The 24,923-nt window shown below is 37.8% G+C and overlaps 1 protein-coding gene across 1 annotated transcript in view; it reads left to right on the top strand.

The window, feature by feature from the left end:
* chrna6 (cholinergic receptor, nicotinic, alpha 6) overlaps positions 1–24,923 on the top strand; it is a gene marked incomplete at both ends in the record, with an annotated part of 34,876 nt that continues 9,953 nt past the window's right edge. The window contains 5 exons of the mRNA XM_079262116.1: positions 1–58; positions 13,583–13,722; positions 14,524–14,568; positions 19,009–19,118; positions 23,092–23,299. Coding sequence (XP_079118242.1) covers positions 1–58; positions 13,583–13,722; positions 14,524–14,568; positions 19,009–19,118; positions 23,092–23,299 — 561 coding nt within the window. The remainder of the gene's footprint in view (positions 59–13,582; positions 13,723–14,523; positions 14,569–19,008; positions 19,119–23,091; positions 23,300–24,923) is intronic.

A 24,923-nucleotide genomic window follows, 5' to 3' on the forward strand; every position in this document is an offset into this window, starting at 1 on the left:
ATGCGGCCAGCGGGGAGGTGGACACTGCTGCTGCTTCTCGTGGGTTTGAAGGCACGAGGTAAGTCTGGATGAAGAATCTTGCAGATTTAGCACGAGGATGTTTGGATTCAGGATGCCGCTGACCACAACTTACAAACGCTTTCTCTGGTAACTTTTCTTTATATTTCCACTTTCTGGAAATTAAAATCACAGTAGATTTAAAAAAAAAAAAAAAAAAAACTCAGATAGATGTCAAATGTTTCATTTTACAACTTTTCCTGAGTTAAATGATTGAAAATGACAAAAATGCACATAAATACATAATAGTTTGAAGCCAAAACACCCCATCGAACCTTTTTATTTATTTATTTATTCACCAACTAGTTAACAAAAGTAGGCCAGCAAAATGAAATGCAGAAGAATCTAGATAAAAGGCAAATGAATTTTGATGAATGCAAATGTTGCTCTGAGGCAAGATTCCAGGAAACCAAAGCAGATTATGTTGTGTAGACAGGATATGTCTGTTTGCCGCTGGGGTGGGTTATAAGTTTATACAGGGCCTGCATCTGTGCTGTTTATTTGTGCAGAGCGAAGATAGGATGAATTTCTGTAATTGCCTGAGAGCATTTGCTAAAAACACTTCTCAAAGCAAAGCATGTGTCTGTATGAATGAGATGACCTTCCTGCGTGTTACAGTGACTGAGGCGTGTAGTTAACTGTCATTAGTAGCTGTGTCTCTTTGTGAAAATATAGGGTTAAATGTATATTCAGGGTGAGGAAAGTGGGCTCATTTACATACCACATACTACATGTTTATATATATATATATATATATATATATATATATATATATATATATATATATATATATATATATATATATATATATATATATATGCATATAAATGGCAAATAAAAGCTCACCACTACAGATTAAGGGAAAAAAAATTCAAAAGGAAAATATAAAAGATGCAATGAAAGGGGGGAAGGATGACAAAAAAGAAGAGAAGCATTTGTGATAATTGGAATCCATTAAGTATCTTAATTACTGACCACAGAGTGAACAAAGTGACCTCAAACCATTCTGTAAAATAGATGCACAAACAATAATTATTTTGCTGCATTTCAAAGCATCAATGTAAACATTTGCTCCAACGGCATAAATAGCAGTTAAATGATTTATGCACTATGGCGGATGGGTTCTTTTATGGCTTATCAGCCAATTCACACACTTTAAACCATGCATGACACTGAAGTGTGTGTCCTCTTTATTTTCAGAGAGCCATGCTGAGCCAATTTGAACCTAAATCATTGTGACCCCGAATCTCTTTACTTGGGAAAACTACCAGAACAGGGACACTTTAAAGAAGCTATTTTAACCATTCTAGGAACTCCTGAAGTTGTTTATTACAAAGAGCAGCTGGTTGTTAGAAGCATCTCCTGAGCTGCGGCTGATATGTGACTCTGCTGGAGTCCCCCGACAATGATTCGTTTTTGGAAGCGAGGCACCCAAAGGAAAGAGACACTGAAGAGCTCCTTATTTTCCAGCTCAGTTTAAGTCATCAGATTTTCTTACTTTTGCATATGTTTGCTGTCATTCTGGTCGTTCTGTGTCTTAAAATGCATTTTTTCTGTGTCATGTTGTTTGATTTGTGCCTCAGAATTTCAAGTTTGCACCAAATTTAGTTGCTCTTATTTTGAATCTTCTTGTGACTCATTTTTATAACATTTGTTTTTTTTTTTAATTTATTTCTATTTGTAGTCATCGTGTGACACATTTTGTTAGTTACATCCAGTTACTCTAAAAAACGTTATGATACTTTTGCATCTGTTTTGATTTTTCAGTTTATTTTTTAGATTGATAAACAGGCCTGACAATGTCCTTCTACTTTTACTGTGTTAAATCGCCTCTGATAAGGTTGAAGACTGGAAAATCTTTTAAAGCTGTATCACTGCCATGAATAATTCAGAATAATGTACAACATCAGATCTCATTTTCAGAATTTCTATCACAGTAAAACGTCACATCTTCCTTCAGAGCTGAATCTCATGCAGTGTTGTAGATGTCACATCATAAAACATGAACTTTGAGTGAAACAACATGTAGACATTGAGCGTGCAGAATAATTAGTTTCTGTCGGTCTAAAAATGGACCGTTTGCTGTGTTTTCTTACAGCCTTTAGGTGCGTTTACTTTTCACTGTTTGTTTGTTAGAACAGAAGCTGCACTCTCAGCATGTTTGAATGCATGACTGACGATCCAATGAACTGTGGCGATGAGGTGTGTAAGTGTGTGTGTGTGCAGCTGTGCTGTAACAAGGTTTATATCACAGTAACATTTATAGAGCAGAAGAGGCATGGCTAAATACAAACCAAGTCACAGAATATGTTGATAAGGCCTCATGCTGCAGGTCGTATTTTAGAATTACTCCTTTTCATGAACCTGTTTGCTGGAGTTTACACAGAATTGCTTTAGATAGTCATGAATAAAGAGATATTTCATGTATTTTGTGACTGAATATGCATTTCTGCAGCTTATGTAATGAAATTTTAAGTTTAATGTCATTTGCTACGTTTACATGGGAGTTTAATTCCTGTTTAATTCAGAATAAAAGTTCATTCTGCTTTACACTGATGAAAAATGACCATGTAAACACTTAATTCCTAATGCAAATTTCTATTCAGAATTAAACTTAATTCCGATGTAAGCGTCTGGTTTATTCACATTTTAACCCTGAACTATTTAATTCCTCTGTCATGTAAACCTTCATTCCACTCTAAGTTAATTCCAGTCGTTCTGAGCATGCTCGTTACCTTGTCCTGTACCGATGACACGCCTTGTTTTGCCTCCCGTGTTCGGTGGTCTGTCTTTCTTCTTCTTCTCAGTTGCTGAAAAAAGTGAAGTAGTATGCTTGTGTTGAGTTGCTACTTCACATATATAATAAAAATGGCCATGAAACTGGTACTTATTATGTAGTTTTACAAGTTATGAGTGAAAAGATGAGAAGCAGGGTGCCAACTTTGTTTATTTCCGGTATACATCATACATCACGTGCACCCTCTGTCCAATCAGAACCTTTCCCAACCCGCCGCTCTAAAGAGGAATTAAGTGAGGACGTGTTTCATGTAAACGTTCATTCAGAATGACTATTTTCATGTAAACACGTAGAATCTGTTAATTCCAAATTATTAATTCCGAATTAAAAAACATCATGTAACCATAGCCATTGTGCCTAATTTTCCTCCAATGTGAAGATCACATTCACTGCTCCGAGAAAAAGGTTAAATTTCAATCAATACATCAAACTTTATTTATGAAGCGCTTTTCCAACATAAAATATGTAACTCAAAGCGCTTTACAGTTTAAAATCAGACATTAAGGAAACACACAGACAGACACATTATATAAAAAGATACCTCCAACCCCCCTTTTTAGATACATCTAAATGAGAAAGCTAAGTGCAGATGACTAGTCGTGGAAACCCCATCCGAGGAGCCGTTTGCACCGGGGCAGCACAATGGCTGGCACCAGTAGCACTGTACCCTATCCACCACCGCCACCCCGGTTGCAGACAGCTCCCACAAAGGAAACACTGGAAACACCATGTAAAGCATTTAAAATGTATTAAGACAAAACCTAAAATGAAAAAATAAAATAAAATAAACAAATAGACCTAAAATATATATATATGTGTATATATATATATATATATATATATATATATATATATATATATATATATATATATATATATATATATATATATACATATACATACATACATACATATACACACACACACACACACACACATACATATATATATATATATATATATATATATATATATATATATATATATATATATATATATATATACATATATACATATAAGCGCATATATACATATACATACACACATATACATACAGATATACACACACATAAATATAAAAATGAAATAAGAATAATCATTTAAAAGAAAATCAGAATGGAATAAGTTAACCAATTAAAACTCAATACGAAATCAAATAAAGACCAAACTTAAAAGGTGGGTCTTGAGCCTGCTCTTAAAAACATAATTCTCTGCACCCCTGAGGGATCTTATGTTTGGGTGAGGATCAGATTTAAATTGCGATTCTCACAATTCTTTGAAATTGCTGATTTTTGTAGATTAAAAACAAAAAAGTATGTCCAAACTTACATACAAATCATTCTGCTGCTATAAAGCACAAGAAGACAAATAAAAGATCAATAAAAACAATAAAATTACAAAAACCTTCTAATGAATTATTTCTATTTATTTTTAAAAAATGATTTTTTACCAAAAATATTGATTTTAAAATTGTAAAGCAAAAAATCCTGATATTCGACTTTTCGATTAGATTTTCCAGCCTCCAACTTGTGGTGAGTATGCATACCCTGAGGAAGATTTCTACATGATCTGTTGAAGGTGAAGTGTGTGAGAGCACAGATATGTGTGGAGTTGTGTGTGAATGTCATGAGGCTTTCAGTGGCGCTGCACTGGACCTATATCTGCAGAAAGAGATGGAAACCTGAAAGGAAAAGTCGGTTAAAGCCGTTTTCTTGGCAGTTTGGGTCAGAAAGAGCAGCCTGCTGAAGGAGAGTCCTGCATCCTGTCTTCTCAAGCTTTTTGCAACCGTCTCTCACTTTCTTCAGACCAAACCATGTTTCTCACTCACCATGTTTCTCACTCTGACGCTGCCATGAACTTCCAGCTTCAGCTGACTCTGCTATCACATGTCTGCCTTCCATTTTCCTCTTCAGCTGAATTCATGTAATTTTACCTCATTTTAACACATGCCACATGAACTGGCACTGGTTTGCAACATAAACAGACGTATGAGGCATGTGATAAATGAACACTCTCTTTCGTGCCCATCTCTTTCTCTTCCTCTCTTTCGCACTCTCTTTTAAAAGCATTTGCATGCTCAGGGGAGAATAAAGACTAATGGATCTCTAACACAAGCCTCTCACACAACCCACGAAACGCTCCTTTCTCTTCTATCACTCGTTTAAGTCCATCAAAATGTAACATGACACTGCAAAATCTATTAGTCTTACAATAAAGGGTTAAAGTTGTGAGACACTCATCTTTGCTCTGGCTTATTAACTGCCTATTGCCAAGCAATAGAACATGAAATAACTTAATTTTCCATTTTGGATGTCATCAAACAGAACAGCACAATTTCTGAGCGAAGAGTCGTCCTTCCAAATACAGAAATCTCACAATTACTGCCTGAATTCTCCTGCCATGAGCTCTTAAAACATTTCAGAGTATGTTCATTTAGAGCATCTTGTTTTTAAAGTGAGTCTTGACATGTTCTGCACATTGAGTTAAATAATTGAAACTGCACCGTTGAGCACATTAATTGTACATGCTTTGGATTTTAATGTGCTGGAACCACAATCCCCGCTCTTTCCTCTGTCCGTCATGTACAGCTGTCTTTATGTGTAATTCTTAGTCTCATTATTTAAGAACAGAAAGCTGCATTTTCTATATTTTTCTCTCAGCTACTGTTTAATTTTATACAAGACACATGGCAACCATCTGCCATACTTGGTTTGGGATGACGGAACATGTTTGGGCAAAGAAAGCAGCGAACAAACAAGCACTGGGCAGTTTGTTAGTTCCTGTGCTCATCAGGTAGATTCAGGTCTGTGGCCACATTTACCTGCTGAAAAAGAAAAACTACAGGGAGGAAATGAAAGAAGAGGGAGAAGAAAGGTGCATTACTGGAAGGCTTCTTGCAGTTTCACATTATTAAAATTAAATTAAATGGTGGTACAAGGTCACCTGAGCAGCATTAGCTGCAAGTGTTCTCATACAGAAATGCTTTTGGCCTGATTTAAAAGCAGAGTCTGACTTTTAAACCAAAACTAGAAACCACAAGTAAATCAGCCGTTTGGGGGCAAAAGCATGCAGGCGAATGTGACGATGAGATTTTTATTCTACATCTCACAGAGAGAATAAAGAATTAGGGAAACATGTGATCTAACCTGCTCGTTCCCATCAGTGATATCGTGCTACTGTAATATACTTGTAGTTTCCTTTAATATTTTATATACCATTAAGCTGCCAGGGACTGCATATGAAAGCTCATACACACACACACACACACACACACACACACATTTCCATAACAGACTGAAGCAGTCATGCTGATCAACATGCATTATTCTTTTTTTATTTTTGGATAAATAAGCAAACATGGAAATAAACACAAACCTGGACTTAATGTGATGTGGTTACCAAATAGCAAACCTGACATTTAATTAAAACTGACTTTAATCATCACATAAACGGGACAGAATAAACAGCAATGACAACTCGAGGTCTGACATTTTGACAGTGACAAGATAACTGCGACAAGGTTTAATGCTTCACTTTCGGCACTTAAAGATGAGTACATCAGGGAACTCAGACAAGAAAGTGATGTGTCAGAGAGCGTGACAGAAAAATTAGAAACATTTACAGCGTTGCCGTACGAAGAGATGAATGAAAACATCCAAAGTCCACACAGAGATCTGTAACAACACTGTTCCATGGTAGCAATCACAAGTTCACAGCAACACAAAACAGGACAAACGACATTTTATGTCTTCTTTTTAAGGAGTTGATAAATATTTAATAACAAACAAACCCCACCCCCATTCACCCTAATATGTGACAGTTCTGGTCACAGTGAGGTGGGTCTGTAATTCAGGGATGTTATAATTTAATATAATTTTTCACTCGGCCGGGATCATGTAAACTTATGCTTGCTGTCATTACTTTGACCAGGAACATTGTTGATTTCTTCCTCCAAACCTGTCCCTCCTGCACCTCAGAGCCCCAGACCAGCATACCAAGGGGTGATGCTAAATGTTTATTGAATTGAGGAGTAAAGTCTTGTTCTATTAAAACTACAATTCATATAATGACATTATTATGCAATATTATATATATATATATATATATATATATATATATATATATATATATATATATATATATATATATATATATATATATATATATATATAATATAATAAAAAAATGTATTCTCTCATCTGCCTTTACATGCACATGAGCTTAAATGTCATCCAGTTCTTAATTCATAGGGTTTAATATGATGTCTGCCCACAATCTGAAGTTATAATCCCTTCCAGTTTTCTTGGAAGGCTTTCCATTAAGGTTTAGGAGTGTGTTTATGGGAATTATTTTCAGACACTGATGTTGAACCAGAAGATCTGGCTCACAGTCTCCACTTTAATTCACCCTAAAGATGTTTTATACTGTTCAGGTCAGGACCCTGTGCAGACCAGTTACTTTCTTCAAAATCAAAGTGGCTCATCCATGGACCTTGCTTTGTGACTGGTGTGTAGTCATGTTGGAACAGGAAGGAACCAGTCCGGAACTGTTCCCATAAAGTTAGGGACATCGAATCATCCAAAATTTCTTTGTATACTGAAGGATTCAGAGTTTCTTTCACTGGAACTGAGGGGCCAAGCCCAGCTCCTGAAGAACAACCCCACACCATAAAACTTCACACTTTACACAATGCAGTCAAACAGGTATTGTTGTCATGGCAACCACCAAAACCTAGACTTTTTTTGTCAGATTGCTCAATGGAGATCTGTGATTTTGTCATACCAGAGAACACGTTTCCACTCCTTCTAGAGTCCAGTGGCGGTGGGTTTCTCGCCACATTATCCAGCGCTTTGCATTGCCCTTGGCGATGTATCAATCAGATGCAGCAGCTCAGCCGTGCAGCAGCTCAACCGTGCAGCAGCTCAGCCGTACAGCAGCTCAACCGTGCAGCAGCTCAGCCGTGCAGCAGCTCAGCCGTGCAGCAGCTCAGCCGTGCAGCAGCTCAGCCGTGCAGCAGCTCAGCCGTGCAGCAGCTCAGCCGTGCAGCAGCTCAGCCGTGCAGCAGCTCAGCCGTGCAGCCAAACCACCAAGCTGTCTAGGCCCGAGGTGTGAAACTTCAGTCAGGGCCAGTGTCCTGCAGGTTTTTGTTGTCTCCATACTTCAACACACCTGACCGAAATTATTTAACAGGTTGACAAGAAGCTGCTGCATACCGGCCCTTCAGGACTGGAGTTTCACACCCTGGTTTTGGCACTGTTGTCTGAAGATCATATGATGTTTGGAGATCTGATTGAAAGTTGGTGTCCTCTACACACTATGAACCTCAGCATCCTCTGACCTCGCTCTGTCATCTTACATAGTGAACACTTGACTGAGCTGCTGTTGTTCTCAGATGCTTCAGCTGTTTTATAATACAGCAGACAGTCGACTGTATTTAGTATGAAGGAAACGTCCCGACTGGGCTTGTTGCACAGGTAGCATCCTCACGGTACCATGATGAAATTCACTGAGCTCCTGAGAGAAATCTGTTCTTTCACAAATGTTTGTAGAGGCAGTCGGCATGCATAGCGCTTGATTTCATATACCTGTGGCCTTGGAAGTGATTGAATGAATTAGATTATTTGGATCAGTGAGTGAATACCTTTGGAAATATAGTGTATGTTCAGTGAGGAAGGATGTAGGAAGTATTATCTTGTTGCAATCTTGATTTTCTTTGTCAGTTTTTACATGACAAAGAAAAAACTGACATACATGAGAGTACATGAGAACAAATAGAGCAATGTGGTAAAATGACCTGAATGATGCTTTGATAAAGGAGCAGGAGTAGGTGAGGAGCAACATGAAACCCTTTGTGTTTGTGTTCAACTTTGACACCTTTTAAGTTATTTTCAGCTTTGCTTTGTTTCAATTTTCTTTTGTCTCCTGTAACCTGCCAACTAAAGACCTTTTGAGATGTAAGAAAGCGTCATACTGACACACACTGAACACTTTTAGATATTGTAAATCAATAAAACTGTCCTCAGATTTGTATTTTCTTACACATTTTTTGTTAAATCAAATCAAATCATATATAATTAAACTTTATTTATAAAGCAATTTTCCTGTAATAAAGTCTAATACAAACAACTGTACACATTATAAAAGCACAACAAAGAAAAATCCTCAGCCCCGCCCTTCCCACACATACACACACACACACAACACCCATTTCCAGCACTCATCTTTATCATCATGCATACACCTCGTCATGTTGCTGAGCACAGAGGAGCCCGGTCAGGAAACACAGGAGCCGACCACACCACAGCAGCATGGGCACCAGTCAGGAGACCAGAGATGTGAGAGGCGCCCCCTCAGCCACGGCCAACATGACACCTGGCTCTGAGAAGCACCAGAAAATATGCCAAAATGATAAAATACATAAAAATAATGAAAAATAATAAATGAGATATAGGAAATGTATGTTTTATGTAACTTACTTTCTGCTCATCACGTCAACTCTTGATTGGCTGAAGTTGCTTTGTAAAAGCTGCTGAAAGGAACTTCCAAATAAACTAACATGTGGTTAGGTGTGTGTGTGTGTGTGTGTGTGTGTGAAGCAATATGAAACCATAATTCATAGTCTGACTCTTTTCTCTATCTCTCTAAGATTTTGTTAAATCTAGAGACTTTTTTTTCCCACTGAACATTTTCACCCTTGGAAGTCATTTTTCACTCTTCATGCCGTGTTGCGAGTTAATCCTGCTGGCTGGTGAAAAAATACAAACATGTCCAGAAAGAGATAGAGGCAGGACATGTCAGAAATCCAGATGAAAGTGAACCTGTGGTTCATTTTCTGTTTTTTTTTTTTTTTATTTATTGCAACATGAAAAACATCTGACTATATCAAATATGAGTTTGTGGTTACACAAGTGTGTGTGTGTGTGTGTGTGTGTGTGTGTGTGTACATGTAGGATTCTGTCCTGATCAAAGCTGCAGTTTATTTTGTTGATGTGAAGCAGACAGCAGCACTGCCAGAACGCACACGCCAAAATGCAGATGAAGAACCGCCATTGCCATTTTTAGTCCATTTAATATTTCCACTTTTTTATATTAAATAGGAATTACAAATTCATTTATTCATTCATTCATTCCTCTTCTTCCTTCCTTTCTCAGGTCGTTTTGTGGTATTTCGTTGTATCAGCGAGCGGGTTACAAAGCATTGTGTATGAAAATGTTTCCACTTCTTTGCCAAATCAGATGCAAAATGTCCTGCTCCCTTTAAACTCTACTTAGCATAGCATTAGCACATGCTAAGCAGCTATCAGACAGGCAGGAATCAAGTCAGGATTCTCATAATCTTCTGAGTGACATCTTAAGAAGGCTTTGCTTTCAGGATTTCTCTTTTCCCTTCTCCTTTCCCGCTTTTCTCCTCTCTCTCTCCTTGCCCAGGTGTTTTTTTCTGTTTGTTTCGTCATTGCGTTTTTGCCTTTCTCTCTTCCTTTTTTCAGCCCTGATTGTCACCGTCTCTGCGGGGCTGTCATCAAGAGTTCACCCTCATCTGGGTTGCTGGTGTCATTGTTGTAGGAGGTTATCTTTTGTCTCTAAATGGAGGAACTTTGTGAAATAGGGTCAGCGGTGTTTCATCACGAGGATTTTAAGGCCTTCTCTAAAGACGTCTGTTCTCATGATAAGATTTTTGCTCCACTTTGCCCAATTTGCCAGGATTTAGTCAAATGAGGATTACATTTCAAAAAGCTTATAAGAATAGAGAAAAAAAAGCACAAAAGCAACAGATTTTGGTGTTGAAACAGGATATTCAGACGTTTGCAACTTACTTCTGTGTTTATCTCCAGTTTGTCTTCCTGGCAGATTCTCTTTGTGTCCTTTTCTGCATGCAGCATTGCAAGCTTCCACACTAAAAAATGTGGTATTGATTTAGATATTCATAGATGATGATGATGATGATGATGATGATGAGAGTGAGTGGGGTTTATGAAGAGCTCTTGAAGAGTCTTGAAAGAGGAAGAGTGGGTGATCATCTTTGCAATGCACAGGAGGGCTAACTGATATGACTCAGCGGGGGTCAAAGTTGTAAACTGTGTGGAGGACTTTGAACTTGTAGCTTTGATGTGAATCGGTTTGAAAACTTGTGCAGCTTACACAACCAGCGGGAGCAGATCTGTCTCACTCAGGGCTTCACTTTAACTATTATTGTCTGTAGACTAAATATAATCCTCAGGATTTGCTGCAGTTCGGATTTTTACTAAAGCATGAATCTTAATCATTGTTCAGAGGAAATACTGCAACCCTGATTTAAAAAAGGTTGGATGGCATCGTAAATACAAATGCACCTAAAAAACAATATTTTATTCAAATGTTACTACTTCATGACAAATTTGAGCTCATCTTAAATTTGGTGACGAAAACAAGTTTGAAACAAGAAAAAACATTTGAACAAGTCCATACCACTAAAATGTGTCCCTTTAATCAATTCAAGATGAATGAATGTTTTTTTTTCAGTGAAATAGTAAAAACTTTAATCTTCAACACTGATGAATTGTTATTTGTGAATAAACTATTTCATTTAAGTTTTACATTTTTGTTTAAATAATGGAAGACAAGGTGAGACGAAGGCATGGCTGTTTCAGCTGCTTCAGCTCCAGTCCTAAAGCTACCGTCTCAAACTGCACTCCAGCGTGTCAGAATAGCTTGCCAGAAATATTCCACATCGTACACTCCTGATATTGTGCCTCAGGCGTTCTCGTTTTTTCCTGGGAAATTAGTGAACAGAACTCTTCATATTTTAGTCATTCACAAAGAAAATAAGCTCTCCTGCCAGACATATTCCTATGTATAAATAAAACATAATACATCGTGTCCTCATATGATGAACCCTCAGAGTTGCCAAAAGTACAGAATTAAATTAGCCCGTAATCTGGAGAAGAGACATGCTTGTCACAACTCATTTCAATTATTTTCCATGCTTGTTAAACTTTACATGTGATCCCATTCGAAGTTGCTGTGGACACGGTTGCACCTGTCTACATCGTAAAGAAGGCTGAAAGAATTACTTTTGACGGATTCATTTTTGGAAAAGAAAAACAAAATTATTCTCTGCTTTCCAAGTTGACTCAAGCTCCTGATGTACCACTCTGCAGGCAAACCAGTCCCCAAACGTCTGACTTTTCCCGCTGCTTGAACTACATTTTCCCACACTATCAAACTCTCCTCTTTATCAACTCCGTCTGGTTCACCAATGTTTTTAACAATTACTTTTGAGTCAGACATTTCTTTTAAAACTTGCCTCTTATTTTCTCTTCAGATGAACTTTCATGCAAACTTTTATTCCCATCTCCTCCTCAGACACCACATAACGCCACTAAATATTTTTCATTCTCTCCTTGACAAAGTGCATTTAGCCTTAACCTTGAGCTTTGTTACCATGGAGATTAAACACAACATCTAATCAAACCAATGATGCAAGCTTGATGCTTACACAGGAAACTGGTTATAAGATAAACTGCAACACAATAAGGAGACGTAAAGAAGGCTTAATGTTAAAAATTAACCAGGATTTTAGCCATAGTATCAAGTATTTGCAAAGAAAGCAGGTATTAAACAGACTAGACTGAAGATGGACTTCTCTACCATTAATGCAGACTTTTGATCTAAGCTCCCAGTGTTCAACTACAAATATTTTTGTTTTTCTTTTAACTAACTTCATGTCACAATGAGGTGGAGATGTGGAGCCAAATGCAGAGATGAGGCAGAAGCTGACTATAGGTTCCAGGCATGTCGATTTATTAACTAGAGAGGCAGGGGATGAAACTCAAGCACAAATACATTTATATACAAATACACAGAACCAAACAAGACACAGGTGACACGGATGAACTAAATGAACCCAGGTGAAGTCATGAACATAGACCAAGACAAAACAGGAAAAACTACAAAATAAAAGAGGAAATCAGAACTAAATACACCTGAAACATAACCTCATGGCACTTGAATTCCCTGCTAAATGCTAAATGACTAGAATAGAATAGAATAGAATAGAATAGAATAGAATAGAATAGAATAGAATAGAATAGAATAGAATGGGGTAGCACTTTAGTTATAGTCCTAAATGAAATCAGCTGAGTTAGTGACTTAAAAGGTCAGTGAGATGTTTATGTCCTAAATGAAGTGATGACAAATATCAATAAAACCAAACTGATGCAAGAGATCAGAAGAAGAAGAATGAATTTATTGAATAATAAATCATCAAACTTTGTATCATTTGATGCTGTGACTTTATTATTCCCAGTCTCAAACACATCAACACTGTAAAATCTCGTGCATCAGATTTGTTTACAGATTCGTTCTGCTGTGAGGATCTCAGCAGAAGTGTGATAATCAAAGTGACTTTTTTATCGACGATCAATTAAATATCATAAAACACAAAAGACTCAGCTGAACGGATGCTGCATCACTGGAGCCCAGCTCTCTCTCTTCATGATCACAGTTATCTGAAACAGGACTGGAGCTGATTAGTTTGGTTTGGCGGTTTGAGGACGAAGGCTGTGCCTCATCAGCCTTAGCTCTACTTACACACACAATGGTCCAGATATGATGAAATTTTGATCATACTTGCTGTTTTTTCTTCTGGCTTGATCTATTCTGTTTCTTTTAACTGTATTATCTCACATCTGCTTGTGTAGTCAGTGATGTCTCTTTGTGCTCCTCTCTTCTTTAACTCTGCCCCCTCAGACTGCTTCTCATCCAAAGCCGAGGACCGGCTGTTCAGGAAGCTGTTTCGGCGATACAACCAGTTCATCAGGCCAGTGGAGAATGTTTCTGACCCGGTCACTGTGGAGTTCGAGGTCTCCATCTCACAGCTGGTCAAAGTTGTAAGCTTTGCACACACATACACTCAAACACACCATTTTAACATTTAGCACATTCTGCTGTGAGTCTTGTTTTAAAAGCTTCACCTTACAGACGTATGAACAGGGACTTGTCTTCCCACGAGCGTCTTCATGTTTCCTCCCCTTTGAGGCAGAAAAAGCTAAAGATAAGCTGCGCAACGAGGGAAGTGAAAGCGGGAACTGAATCCAGTCTTTATTTAGTCTGTTCAATTTCATGGATTGTGAAGACGTCACAGTGTTGTTACAGGGCACTGTTTTGCTTTGGCAATATTAAGTTTAATGCTTGCAGTGGGGGGCGGGGAAGCTTGGGTGTGGGTGCTGCAAATTCCCCTGTGAAAAGAGGTTTTCAGCTCAGAATGAAAATCCTCAGATTAAGAGAAAATTGCCTGCAGGAGCCTTCTTCAGACTGGACCGAGATGTAACTATATCTGTTTGCTTGGGAGGGTGAGATTAATCTAAAGGTGAATGTGTCAGCTGGAATGTGTGTCTGTGAGTAGTTTCACATTTTATTGTGATGCAGTTCTTTAGAGGGATTTTATGTCGAGTTGTGAGGATCAAATGGCTGCAAATAAAACTGAATTAAAAAAAAAGACATTTAAGAAGCTCACAGTTGAGCTTTTCAGTCAGTCGCTCTAAAAAGAATCTTGTTTCTTTACATTTATTTAGGTTTTTTTCTTCCTGACAGTATGTATGCAACTGTTCAGTATTTTAGGTGTTGCTTCATGTATAAAGGAACTTAAAGTACAAGCTAACCAAGTCCTGTGTTTCTACTGGTCTCTGCAGGATGAAGTGAACCAAATAATGGAAACAAATTTATGGCTCAGGCATGTAAGTATGTAAGCACACAAATAAATATCTCACACACATCAAATTTATAATTTAGCATTGCATTGCCTTTAAGTTATACAGTGTTAGAATCATTGAGGTCTAAAGATAGATAAAGGAGCATCAAGTTGTGAATGAACAGTGGCCATTAGTGGCCAAAGTTCTTCCAGACATAATGAATCCGGTGGCTTCACATGCTACGATGACAGACACTTCAACATTGCATACATTCAGTTTAATTCTATTGTATTTGTGTAGCGCTACTTCACAACGTCATCTTAGGGCACATTATCAGTTTGGCTCATAATATATAGTCTAGTCACCTCCAGAACCTGACTCAGGGAGGACAGTCATCTGCCCCGACCGGTCGGGGTGGAGGGAAAGGAAAGAGAGACCAATGTGCACAGCAACATGTATCTAAGAAGACATGCAGAGAGGAGAAATACAGTAATGATGCCAGTAGTGTCATATGTTTCTACATGGAAGATAAGGAGCAGAGAGATGAAAAGCAGGTGCACTTCATGGCAACATAAGCCTATGGCAGCATAACTTAGGATGGCTACTCCCCCAGATACACACACACACACACACACACACACACACACACACACACACACACACACACACAGAAGGTGTCTGCCTCCCATTCGCGGCTCATGCAAGGTAGCCACGTAGTGTTATTTTTTGGTTTTCTATTTGCTGGGAAGATTTTCTACAGCTTTTCTCTCTCATTTTCATTTTTAAACCTCTGAAATTTGCTGTTTGTTTCATACAAACAACTCCATCTCTACTGGAAATGAACTGCTCATGACTGCACACATCACGTCTGGGAACACGTAAATGTGAAAAGGTTTCCAATACACTTTTGTAATATGTTTCTCTATGGAAAAGTAGAAAGAAAAAAAAAAAACACTTCATGAGAGTGTTAAAACTTTTTAGCAATATTTGAGAAGTTTTATTTCTAAATGTAGGTGTTTCCATCAACATTTTTTTAAATTTTTATTGCAATATTTAGTTTTTGGGCAATTCTAAGTGTAATGAAAACAAACTGAATGTCATCTTTACAGTCAGCCATGAGTTGAACTCTTGAACTGGCATCCTCCCAAAAACACGCCTTTTCTAAATCAAACCTGGCTGTTTGTCGTAGCAGATGTGATTCACTGGTGGATAACATGATGCTGTGATCTCCGAGCTCTCTCAGAAAAATGCAAAGCCCTGCATAAGCTGATCTAATTTGTTGTTTGTATTGGCTGAACCGTTTAAATACAGAGAGGCAACGCTAACAGGAAGCTGCATCAGCACCATTGGTGAGAAACACTGGATTCCAGCCAGTGCTTCATGTTTACAGCGGAAGTCACTGCTAGTGGAGACCCTCGTGCAACAGCAGGGGGTATTATACTCAAAACTGTTGATATGCTGTGTACTGTGTTTAAACAACAACAACTAACCACTTATCTGTGAGCTTTTGGGATATTTTAAACAGTGTTGCATAGTGTTACTAAAAGTTACCCTTGTGGGTCTCAAGTATTTAACAATATGCAGAATTACCAGCTAAACTATGCTCACAGCTCTGCACAGGCACAGTTTAGCCAGGATTTCTTTAACTCTATGAGCTATGATTAATATTTCATCTGGTTTGATTTTTACTTTTTAACCTCTATTTTCTTATTTCACTTCACTTTTCACTTCCTGTTAATGAAGAGCATGAAAGTCACATGGAAGACTGAACCTCACATTTAGTTAAAAAAAAACAAAAAAACAAAATCTCATCAAAATTGGTTTGTCCTGTAGAAGTAATAACATCTCTTTTAATTTTACTGTGATTTGAGACGATTAAGTAACTTATGTAGCTGCTTTAGTGAGCATGGTGACATAAAGATAATCTTTAACTGAGTTGATGCAGCTCTTATTCATAACATTCTAACTCTTCAATGCATATGTCAGATTCTGCATGTCCCCATCATCAGGTCCTATGAGTACTTTTACAAATTTGTCCAGCCCCAAAACTCCAAAGTTTTATTTAGCCTTGCCGTGCCTCCCTTTGATAACTCTGGGGCCCCCGTGGGGGGCCCGCTCCCCAGTTTGGGAACCACTGCATTAATACATTGGTGTGTTGTAATTTGTGATGAATTAAGGTTATGAAATGAGGGGAAAACTGGGTCGCCATAGTTACTCAACCGAACTTCAACTCAGCTTAATTTATAAAGCCCTTTAAAACAACCAGGGTTGGAACAAGGTGCGGTACACAATCAGTCAAAACAACAAGAGAATAAAACAGTTAAAAGAAAAATAAATAAAAACAATAAAACAATAGTAAATAAAACCAATAATTAAAACCAAACGTTAGCATACTGACCAGAGGTAGTCTCACACTGGGGTAAAAGCCGGGAATAAAAAATAGGTTTAAAGAGAAGTTTTATAAATGGACAGTGGAGAAGCTCATCTAATGTGTGTTTGTGTGTGTGTGTGTGTGTGTGTGTGTGTGTGTGTGTGTGAGGAGGAGAGAAGTTTCTAGCTAAATCTGAAGAATTTGATTAAGACTTTGCAAAGCCGAAAGCTTGGGCATGGTAGTGGAATTCCAGATTTTGGCTTTGCAGAGACGGCGGTGTTTCCACTGACTCAGTCACTGTCAGTGTCATGCACTGCAGCTGAGTGTGTTTTATCTGTAATCAAGGCTCTTTGTCACACAGCTGGTGGTCTGTTTTCTTTTTATAAAGTATCTGATGTGGAGAGCATTTAGCTGCTATCCTTTTGAAGCTTGAATCTTAAAGCCACTATCATTGTTACCATGGCTTTTTCTGGGTTTATTGTGAGACTGAACCATTAAACCACTACACACTACGCTGCATGGTGGTGTAGTGGTTAGCACTGTGGCCTCCCAGCAAGAAGGTTGCTGGTTTGAGCTTTGACTGAGGGCTCAAAAGGTGACCTTTCTATGTTCTCCCCGTGCACGTGTGGGTTCTCTCTGGCTTCCTCCCATCGTCCAAAGACATGCATGTTTAAGTAAACTGGTTACTCTAAATTGTCCCTAGGAGTGAGCATTAATGGTTGTTTCTCTTTGTGATGGACTGGTGACCTGTCCAGGGTGCACTCTGCCTCTCGCCCAATGATTGCAGGGCTCCAGCTTCCCCATGACCCTTAATTTGACTAAGCGGTTCAGAAAAGGACATAACATGAACCATTTTGCACTGGTGATGCATCCATCCTCCTAGTTAATCTTAGCTGTTTGGGTAGGAGGCAAGAGGGAGGGAGAAAGAAGACAGACTGATGTGTAAGGACTGTTTGACCTCCTTGTATTGGGACTCTGTTCTGACTTCAAATGGATTATTTTATTTTATTTTATTTTTCATTTTCATATCACATGCTTTAAAATTTTACGAATTTCACTGAATTACAAATATTTGCTTGATTTTTCTCTTTCCTGGAAAAGTTTATTATTTTTGTTAAAAATAGCCTCAAAGATCAATCTGTGAAGTATGGTTTAAAATGATGACTTCTCTGCAGAGATTCAGACAAATCCAGACAGAAAATGTCCAATAATCAGAGCAGATTGTTCTGCTTGGATGACAACTTTATGCTGATGTAAATGTAACAAACAAAAAGAATAATAAAAAAAACAAATTTCTGACTCAGACAAGTCTCAGTACCTCCTTAGAGAAATACTACAACCAAAGAACACTTTTTTTTATTTTATCTTATATAACCTTTTTATTTTACTGTCCATAATAAACTTTATAAAATAATATTATTACTAAAGCTAAAGTGCTCCTTATACATTTATACATACATGTTTTACTTCATTGCTGGAATCTCATGGCAACAATAATCTACATACCTGGACAAGTGGGAATCAGCCAGCCAATCATGTTGTGTACTTCCTGGATAGATAAATGGAAAAGCCAGTGTAGCATGAAGTGGTTAATTAAAAAGCTTCCAGGTCATAACTGGATATTAATCTGCTATGCTAATGGATGAATTCATCTTGAATGGCATGCAAATAGCCAAGACTAATGGATCCACAGCTCATATAATGTTACCTGCAGGTATGTTGACAGAATAGCAAGTGAATGCACTGATCCTTTATTTTTGTCAGAGGGCTTTGTAGTAATAAACTCTTCCTTCTTTTCAACCCATCTCTGTGCAGATGTGATTATTGTAGATTGCTCTAAATTGATTCAGCAATTTCTTTGCAAGCATAAACAAGAGGATCTCCATCTTTATCAGAAAGCGGAAGCAACTCATTCTAATATTCAGAACAACTTTCTGTCAACATGACTTATTGCTATCAAACCTCACTGTGAAAAAGAAAAAAGAATCAAAGGAAGTTCTGCCTGCAGTGTAGATATGTTTTGTTATTCCCAGGAAGTTTATGTCTCTGGTGGTTAATGCTGTCTGTAAAGCATGAAGCAGGCCAACACGCTCAAAATGTTTTTTCTTCTTCAGATTTGGAATGACTACAAGCTACGATGGATGCCAGCGGAGTTTGACGGGATTGAGTTCATCAGAGTTCCATCAAACAAGATTTGGAGACCTGACATCGTGCTGTACAACAAGTGAGACTTTCAGCATCCTTACTTCAAAGTTATTAGTTAGTGCCTTCATTATTTCCATTATCATTAAACAGGGAAAGAAAAGTTGTAGCTTGTAAAAATGAAATGACAACAGAATCATGCCAATGGAAAGGCTAAATTATAATAATGATGCCATGTTGCCTCAGTGGAGACCATCGTTTTTTTTGCTCTCATCAGATGTTGATTAAGGCAATAAAGGTAATCTCATCAAAATGACATATCTATAATTTTTTTTCCCATTCAGGAATAATCCCTTTGTTCCTTAAATGAGTTAGATATATCTGTATACATCTCCTTCACTGTCAGTGCAAGGATCTGTCACGATGCTAATTAACACCCCCTCACCTCACTGTTTTCCTGCAGCCTACATGGGAACACACTAAATCCATTTATTTGTTCTTATCCTGCAAGGATGGGAACACTGCACCAATCTCAAAATGTTTTTTTTACAACAAAAAGAAAGATATATGTATGTATATACACACACATATACATACATACACACACACACACACACACACACAGAAAGGCCACTGACCAAACCCCTCCCCAGCCAAGGATTGAACCAGTGACCTTCTTGCTGTGAGGCCACAGTGCTAACCACTGTGCCACCATGCAGCCTGATAAATGCAGACCTTAAATTAATCTGAAAAGCTTTAGCTGCAAGGTTAGAGAAAGTAACTCCACTCATTATACACCCTGATCAAACAGGTTTTATAAAAGGCACATATTCCTCTGTTAACATGCGCAGGCTAATCAATATAATAGATTACCATCAATAACCTGGAAACAACAATAGTTTCTCTGGATGCAGAGAAGGCTTTTGATAGAGTGAATTGGAAATTCTTATTAGCTACTTTATTAAGATTTGGCTTTGGACCTTCCTTTCTTGACTGGATCAAAATCTTATACAGCTCCCCTAATGCGAGAGTCAGGACGAACGATCAAACTACTCCAAGTTTTAATCTTCAAAGATTCTCCCTCACTTTTTGCAGTATTTATTAAACTGCTGCAATTCGACAGAATCAAATTATAAAGGGCATCCAGTCCAAAAATATAATTAATAAAATAAGCCTTTATGCCGATGATATTTTACTATTCCTCCAAAACTCACAAACATCATTATCTGAAATTATCTGAAACAATCTCACTAATTCTTAAATTCTCATCACTATCTGACTACTCTATTAATTGGTCTAAGAGCACAGTCCTACCAATTAACTGCAGGTTTCAAAATCCATTCAACACTAACTTACAATCAGGTAACATTAGATACTTAGGCATAAATATTCCCCCCAGGCTCTCAGAACTAATAAAATGTAATTACACTAACCTTCTTAAGACAATAGAAGATGATCTCACTTGCTGGAAGTCACTCCCAATTTCACTTATGGGGAGAGTTGCTACGATAAAAATGATGGTTCTACCCAAAATCAACTACCTGTTCTCCATGATTCCTATGAAACCTCCCTCCACCTGGTTCAAATCACTAGAATAACACACTTCCCAATTTCTCTGGAAGAGTAAACCACCCTGGATTAGTTTAAAAACGTTGCAAAAACCTAAAGTTCGGGGAGGCTTAGACTTGCCTAACTTTCAACATTATTTCTTAGCAAATAGGCTGCAATATATCTTAAAATGGCTTAAACTGAGTCCATTAGATGAACAATGGATAGACTTAGAACAAACATTCTGTGACAATGTGGAAATCTCTAATTTTCCATTCTTCAGCTTCAGTTTAAAAAAGTTAAAGTGCTTCAAAAGCGTCAACATTAGCACCTCTCTGACAGCTTGGTGGGAATTTCTTCAAAAAAAACAATTCATCAATAATCCCATGTAAACTCACACCTATCTGGAACAACCCTGACATTCTTCTAAACAAAAATATGATCAACTTTAAACAATGGATTCATAAAGGAATTAATTATTTTGAGCATATTATCCATAACAGAAGAATTTTATCTTTTGACACACTATCATCACAATATGGAATTAATAGTAGCAGATTTCTAGAATATCAGCAACTCAAATCCATTATACTTACTAAATTCCCCCTTCATCAAATAGATTTGGAACTTCCTCCCACAGTAGCAGAATTTATGGAACTTCGTAGCCCAAAGTTACTTTAAAAAGTATACAGGTCGATGTCAAAAATAGATGATTCAAATTCCTTGCCAACTTCAAAATGGGAGGCAGACCTATCTATCAGTCTCAGTCAACCTTCTTGGCTACAGATATGTCTAAATGCTTTTAATATGACAGACAGTTCAAATCTACAACTCATCCAATACAAAATTCTTCATAGAACACATTACACAGGACAAAGAATGTTTAAGATGGGTCTAAATCACTCAGAGATCTGCACACAGTACACATGTAACGCAGTAGATAATTATTTACATGCTCTATGGCTCTGTGCACCTGTTCAAAATTTTTGGAATAAGGTTTGTGGGGAATTATCAACATGGCTCAGATGCAGCATTCCTGCATGCCCCAAGCTTTGCTTACTGGGAGACCTTAGTGACATCAACATGGACCCCAACAACACACACATTATCCTTGTGGCCCTATAGCAATAAAAACTATCCTATTAAACTGGAAGTCCAAAAGAAGTCTAAGTATTAATCACTACAAAAATCTCCTGTTGGAACACATAAGTCTCGAGATCACATCTGTTTCCATCAAAAATGAATCGGCCAATGCTCGCTCTCCTTGGACCCTGCTAATTAATCACATCACTTAGTGGGAGGGCATGGACTCCAGACTCTGTAACATCTGTCATCTGTCCTCAATGTGAACCTGCTTTCATATGTGAAGAGCACAGGGCGCCAGTGGCGAATTTGCCTATCGTGGTGTTCTCTGGCAAATGCCAAACATCCTGCACGGTGTTAGGCTATAAGCACAACCCCCACCTGTGGATGTCGGGCCCTCATACCACCCTCATGGAGTCTTTTTCTGACATGCACATTTGTGGCCTGCTGGAACTCATTTTGCAGGGCTCTGACAGTGCTCCTCTTGTTCCTCCTTGCACAAAGAAGGAGGTAGCGGTCCTGCTGCTGGGTTGTTTCCCTCCCATGACCTCCTCAACGTTTCCTGATGTATTGGCCTATTTCCTGGTAGCGCCTCCATGCTCTGGACACTCCACTGACAGACACAGCAAGCCTTCTTGCCACAGCTCGCATTGATGTGCCATCCTGGATGAGCTGCGCTACCTGAGTCACTCATGTGGGTTGTAGACCAAAGTGACCAAAACATCAGCCAGAAAGCATCGGAACTGAGAAGTGGTCTGTGGTCACCACCTCCAGAATCACTCCTTTATTGGGTGTGTCTTGCCAGTTGCCTATAATTTCCACCTGTTGTCTATTCCATTTGCACAACAGCATGTGAAATTGATTGTCAATCAGTGTTGCTTCCTAAGTGGACAGTTCCATTTCACAAAAGCGTGGTTGACCTCGAGTTACATTGTGTAACTTGTTTAAGTGTTCCCTTTTTTTTTTGAGTAATGTATATAAAAAAAGTGGATCAATGTACGCTGGTTTATAAATAACTTTTAAAAAACAAAAACAAAGAAACTTCACCAATCTTTTTACATCATTTGTCTAAAATGTTGCTACACTAATTGAAATTAAAAATACTGATGTGAGAGTTATGTAGAGTCAGTTTGTCTTGGACTCTTTTCTTACCATTTAGGATAATTTTAGTGTTGACCAAGTTGTCCTTTTTACAAGCAGTTATTGATCACAATAATCAAAGCATTTTAAAATGATGAAGAATGTAAATTAGTTGCTTTCTGCCTTTCAACTCTTGGCCTCATCTTTCATTTTCTTCCTTTTCTCTTTTTGCCTCATTTTCATTTCCTCCTTGTCTCTCATTCTCTGACATCTCTGCTTTGGTCCCATGTTTGTCTTGTGTTCACAACGTACATGCATTTTACATGCACACACCTTATATGCAGTGCTGTAGGGGACTTCCTGGTGGAGGATAAGACCAAAGCCTTGCTGAAGTTTGATGGTACCATCACCTGGGTTCCTCCTGCCATTTTTAAATCCTCATGCCCAATGGATATCACCTACTTTCCTTTTGACTATCAGAACTGCTCAATGAAGTTTGGCTCCTGGACTTATGACAAAGCCAAGATTGACCTGGTTCTCATTGGATCCAAGGTTAGTATTGTTTGTTTCTATTCAATTCTGGTGTAAGAAATGAACAAACTAACATTTTAAATGATCTCCACTCCTTTTCAGTAAAAGGATAACAATTTAGTTGATTTAAGCAAATGTTATGATCCATTTTTTTCCTTCTTTGACTTGATTCCATGCATAAGTCAGTTTAATAGTAACACGAAATTCTTTGAGAATGCTTACGGATAAGAATAGATTCTGTAGCAGCTGTCATCCACCTAAAAATACTACACAAGGGTTGTTTACACAAGCTAATATTTCAACTTTTAGTTAGTTAGTTAGTAAGTAAGTAAGTAAGTAAGTAAGTAAGTAAGTAAGTAAGTTAGTTAGTTAGTTAGTTAGTTAGTTAGCTAAAGGCATGACCTCTAGTGGTCAAATGAAATCATATGGAACCATTACAACTGAAAGTGCATGCTTTAACATATTAGAAACAATGTGAAAGTGTGTTTCACCAAAAATCTTGATCCTTTATTAAACCTGCTTCATTTCCTGCTTGTTGATCTGCATTGATATTCTACATCTGTCACTAAGATAAACCTTGTTCTCTTATTAAATAACTGCTCATATTTATGGTTTCAGGCTGTAGATCAGTGATGATCTCTCCTGTCATTTAGACTGGAGGAAACCTTCAATGTTGGTTTGACATTTTCACTGCATACAAACTGTTGGCTTAGAATTTGATACAGAAACTTGAGACCTCTGAGTTCAAGTGAGAATTTAAAGGGAGACATATATTGTTTTATTATGAATGTAGATTCCAAAGATTTTTAAGGACTTGTACTGTAAGGCTGGTTGTCTAAAATCCACTGCTTTAATTTAAACTCAGTTAATCTTTCTTAGATGCAACTTGATTCATGAAAGAGCATACCAAATTAAGGAACACCACCTCATCATTGTGTAAACTAAATGCTCTATAGCAAAATAACACATGACCTACTTGACTTAAAGATAGTGTGTCCATGCATTAATAACAATGCCTGTTATTTAATGTACACATTTACATATGAAAGGAATGAAAACATTGGACGTGAGATAACCCAGTTGTTGGAATATTTGTGTGTTATACAGAGAGTAAACTTTGTTCAGTCAAAGCAGATCAAGGAAAATCTCCTTCAGATAAATGCATCGTATTAATAGAGCAGCTGTTAAAAAGCCACTGACGAGCTGCAAGCAGGTATGTGAAGCTGATGGTGTGTCTGGAATCTCAAAAACATCTTCATTCAGGAAAATCTAGAGGCTGCAGTTGTGCATAAAACTGCATTTGGGTCTCAACCAACGTTCATAAAGAAAGAAGCTTGTCAGGAGCTTAGTGATATAAAAAGACCATTTTTCATCCCACTTTGTTTACTGATGAATGTTTTGCTACACTGGATGCTCGTTGTATAGAGTTCTGGTTGGTTGTTGCATCAGCAAGATGGTGGTGGTGTGATATTTTGGACTGGAATAATGGGGAGTGACATGATAAGCCCCATCAGGGTTCCTGATGGTGTTGAAATGACCTCTGCCAAATCTAACTTAATGGTAAAAAAGGAAGAGCCACTTATTCAGGTGTAAAGACTCTGCACCATTCTACACTGGTAAAATACCATTACATCTTTGCTGCTGA

This window comes from Telmatherina bonti (assembly GCF_933228915.1).
Source record: "Telmatherina bonti genome assembly, chromosome: 3".
In the NCBI taxonomy this organism is placed as follows: Eukaryota; Metazoa; Chordata; class Actinopteri; order Atheriniformes; family Telmatherinidae; genus Telmatherina; species Telmatherina bonti.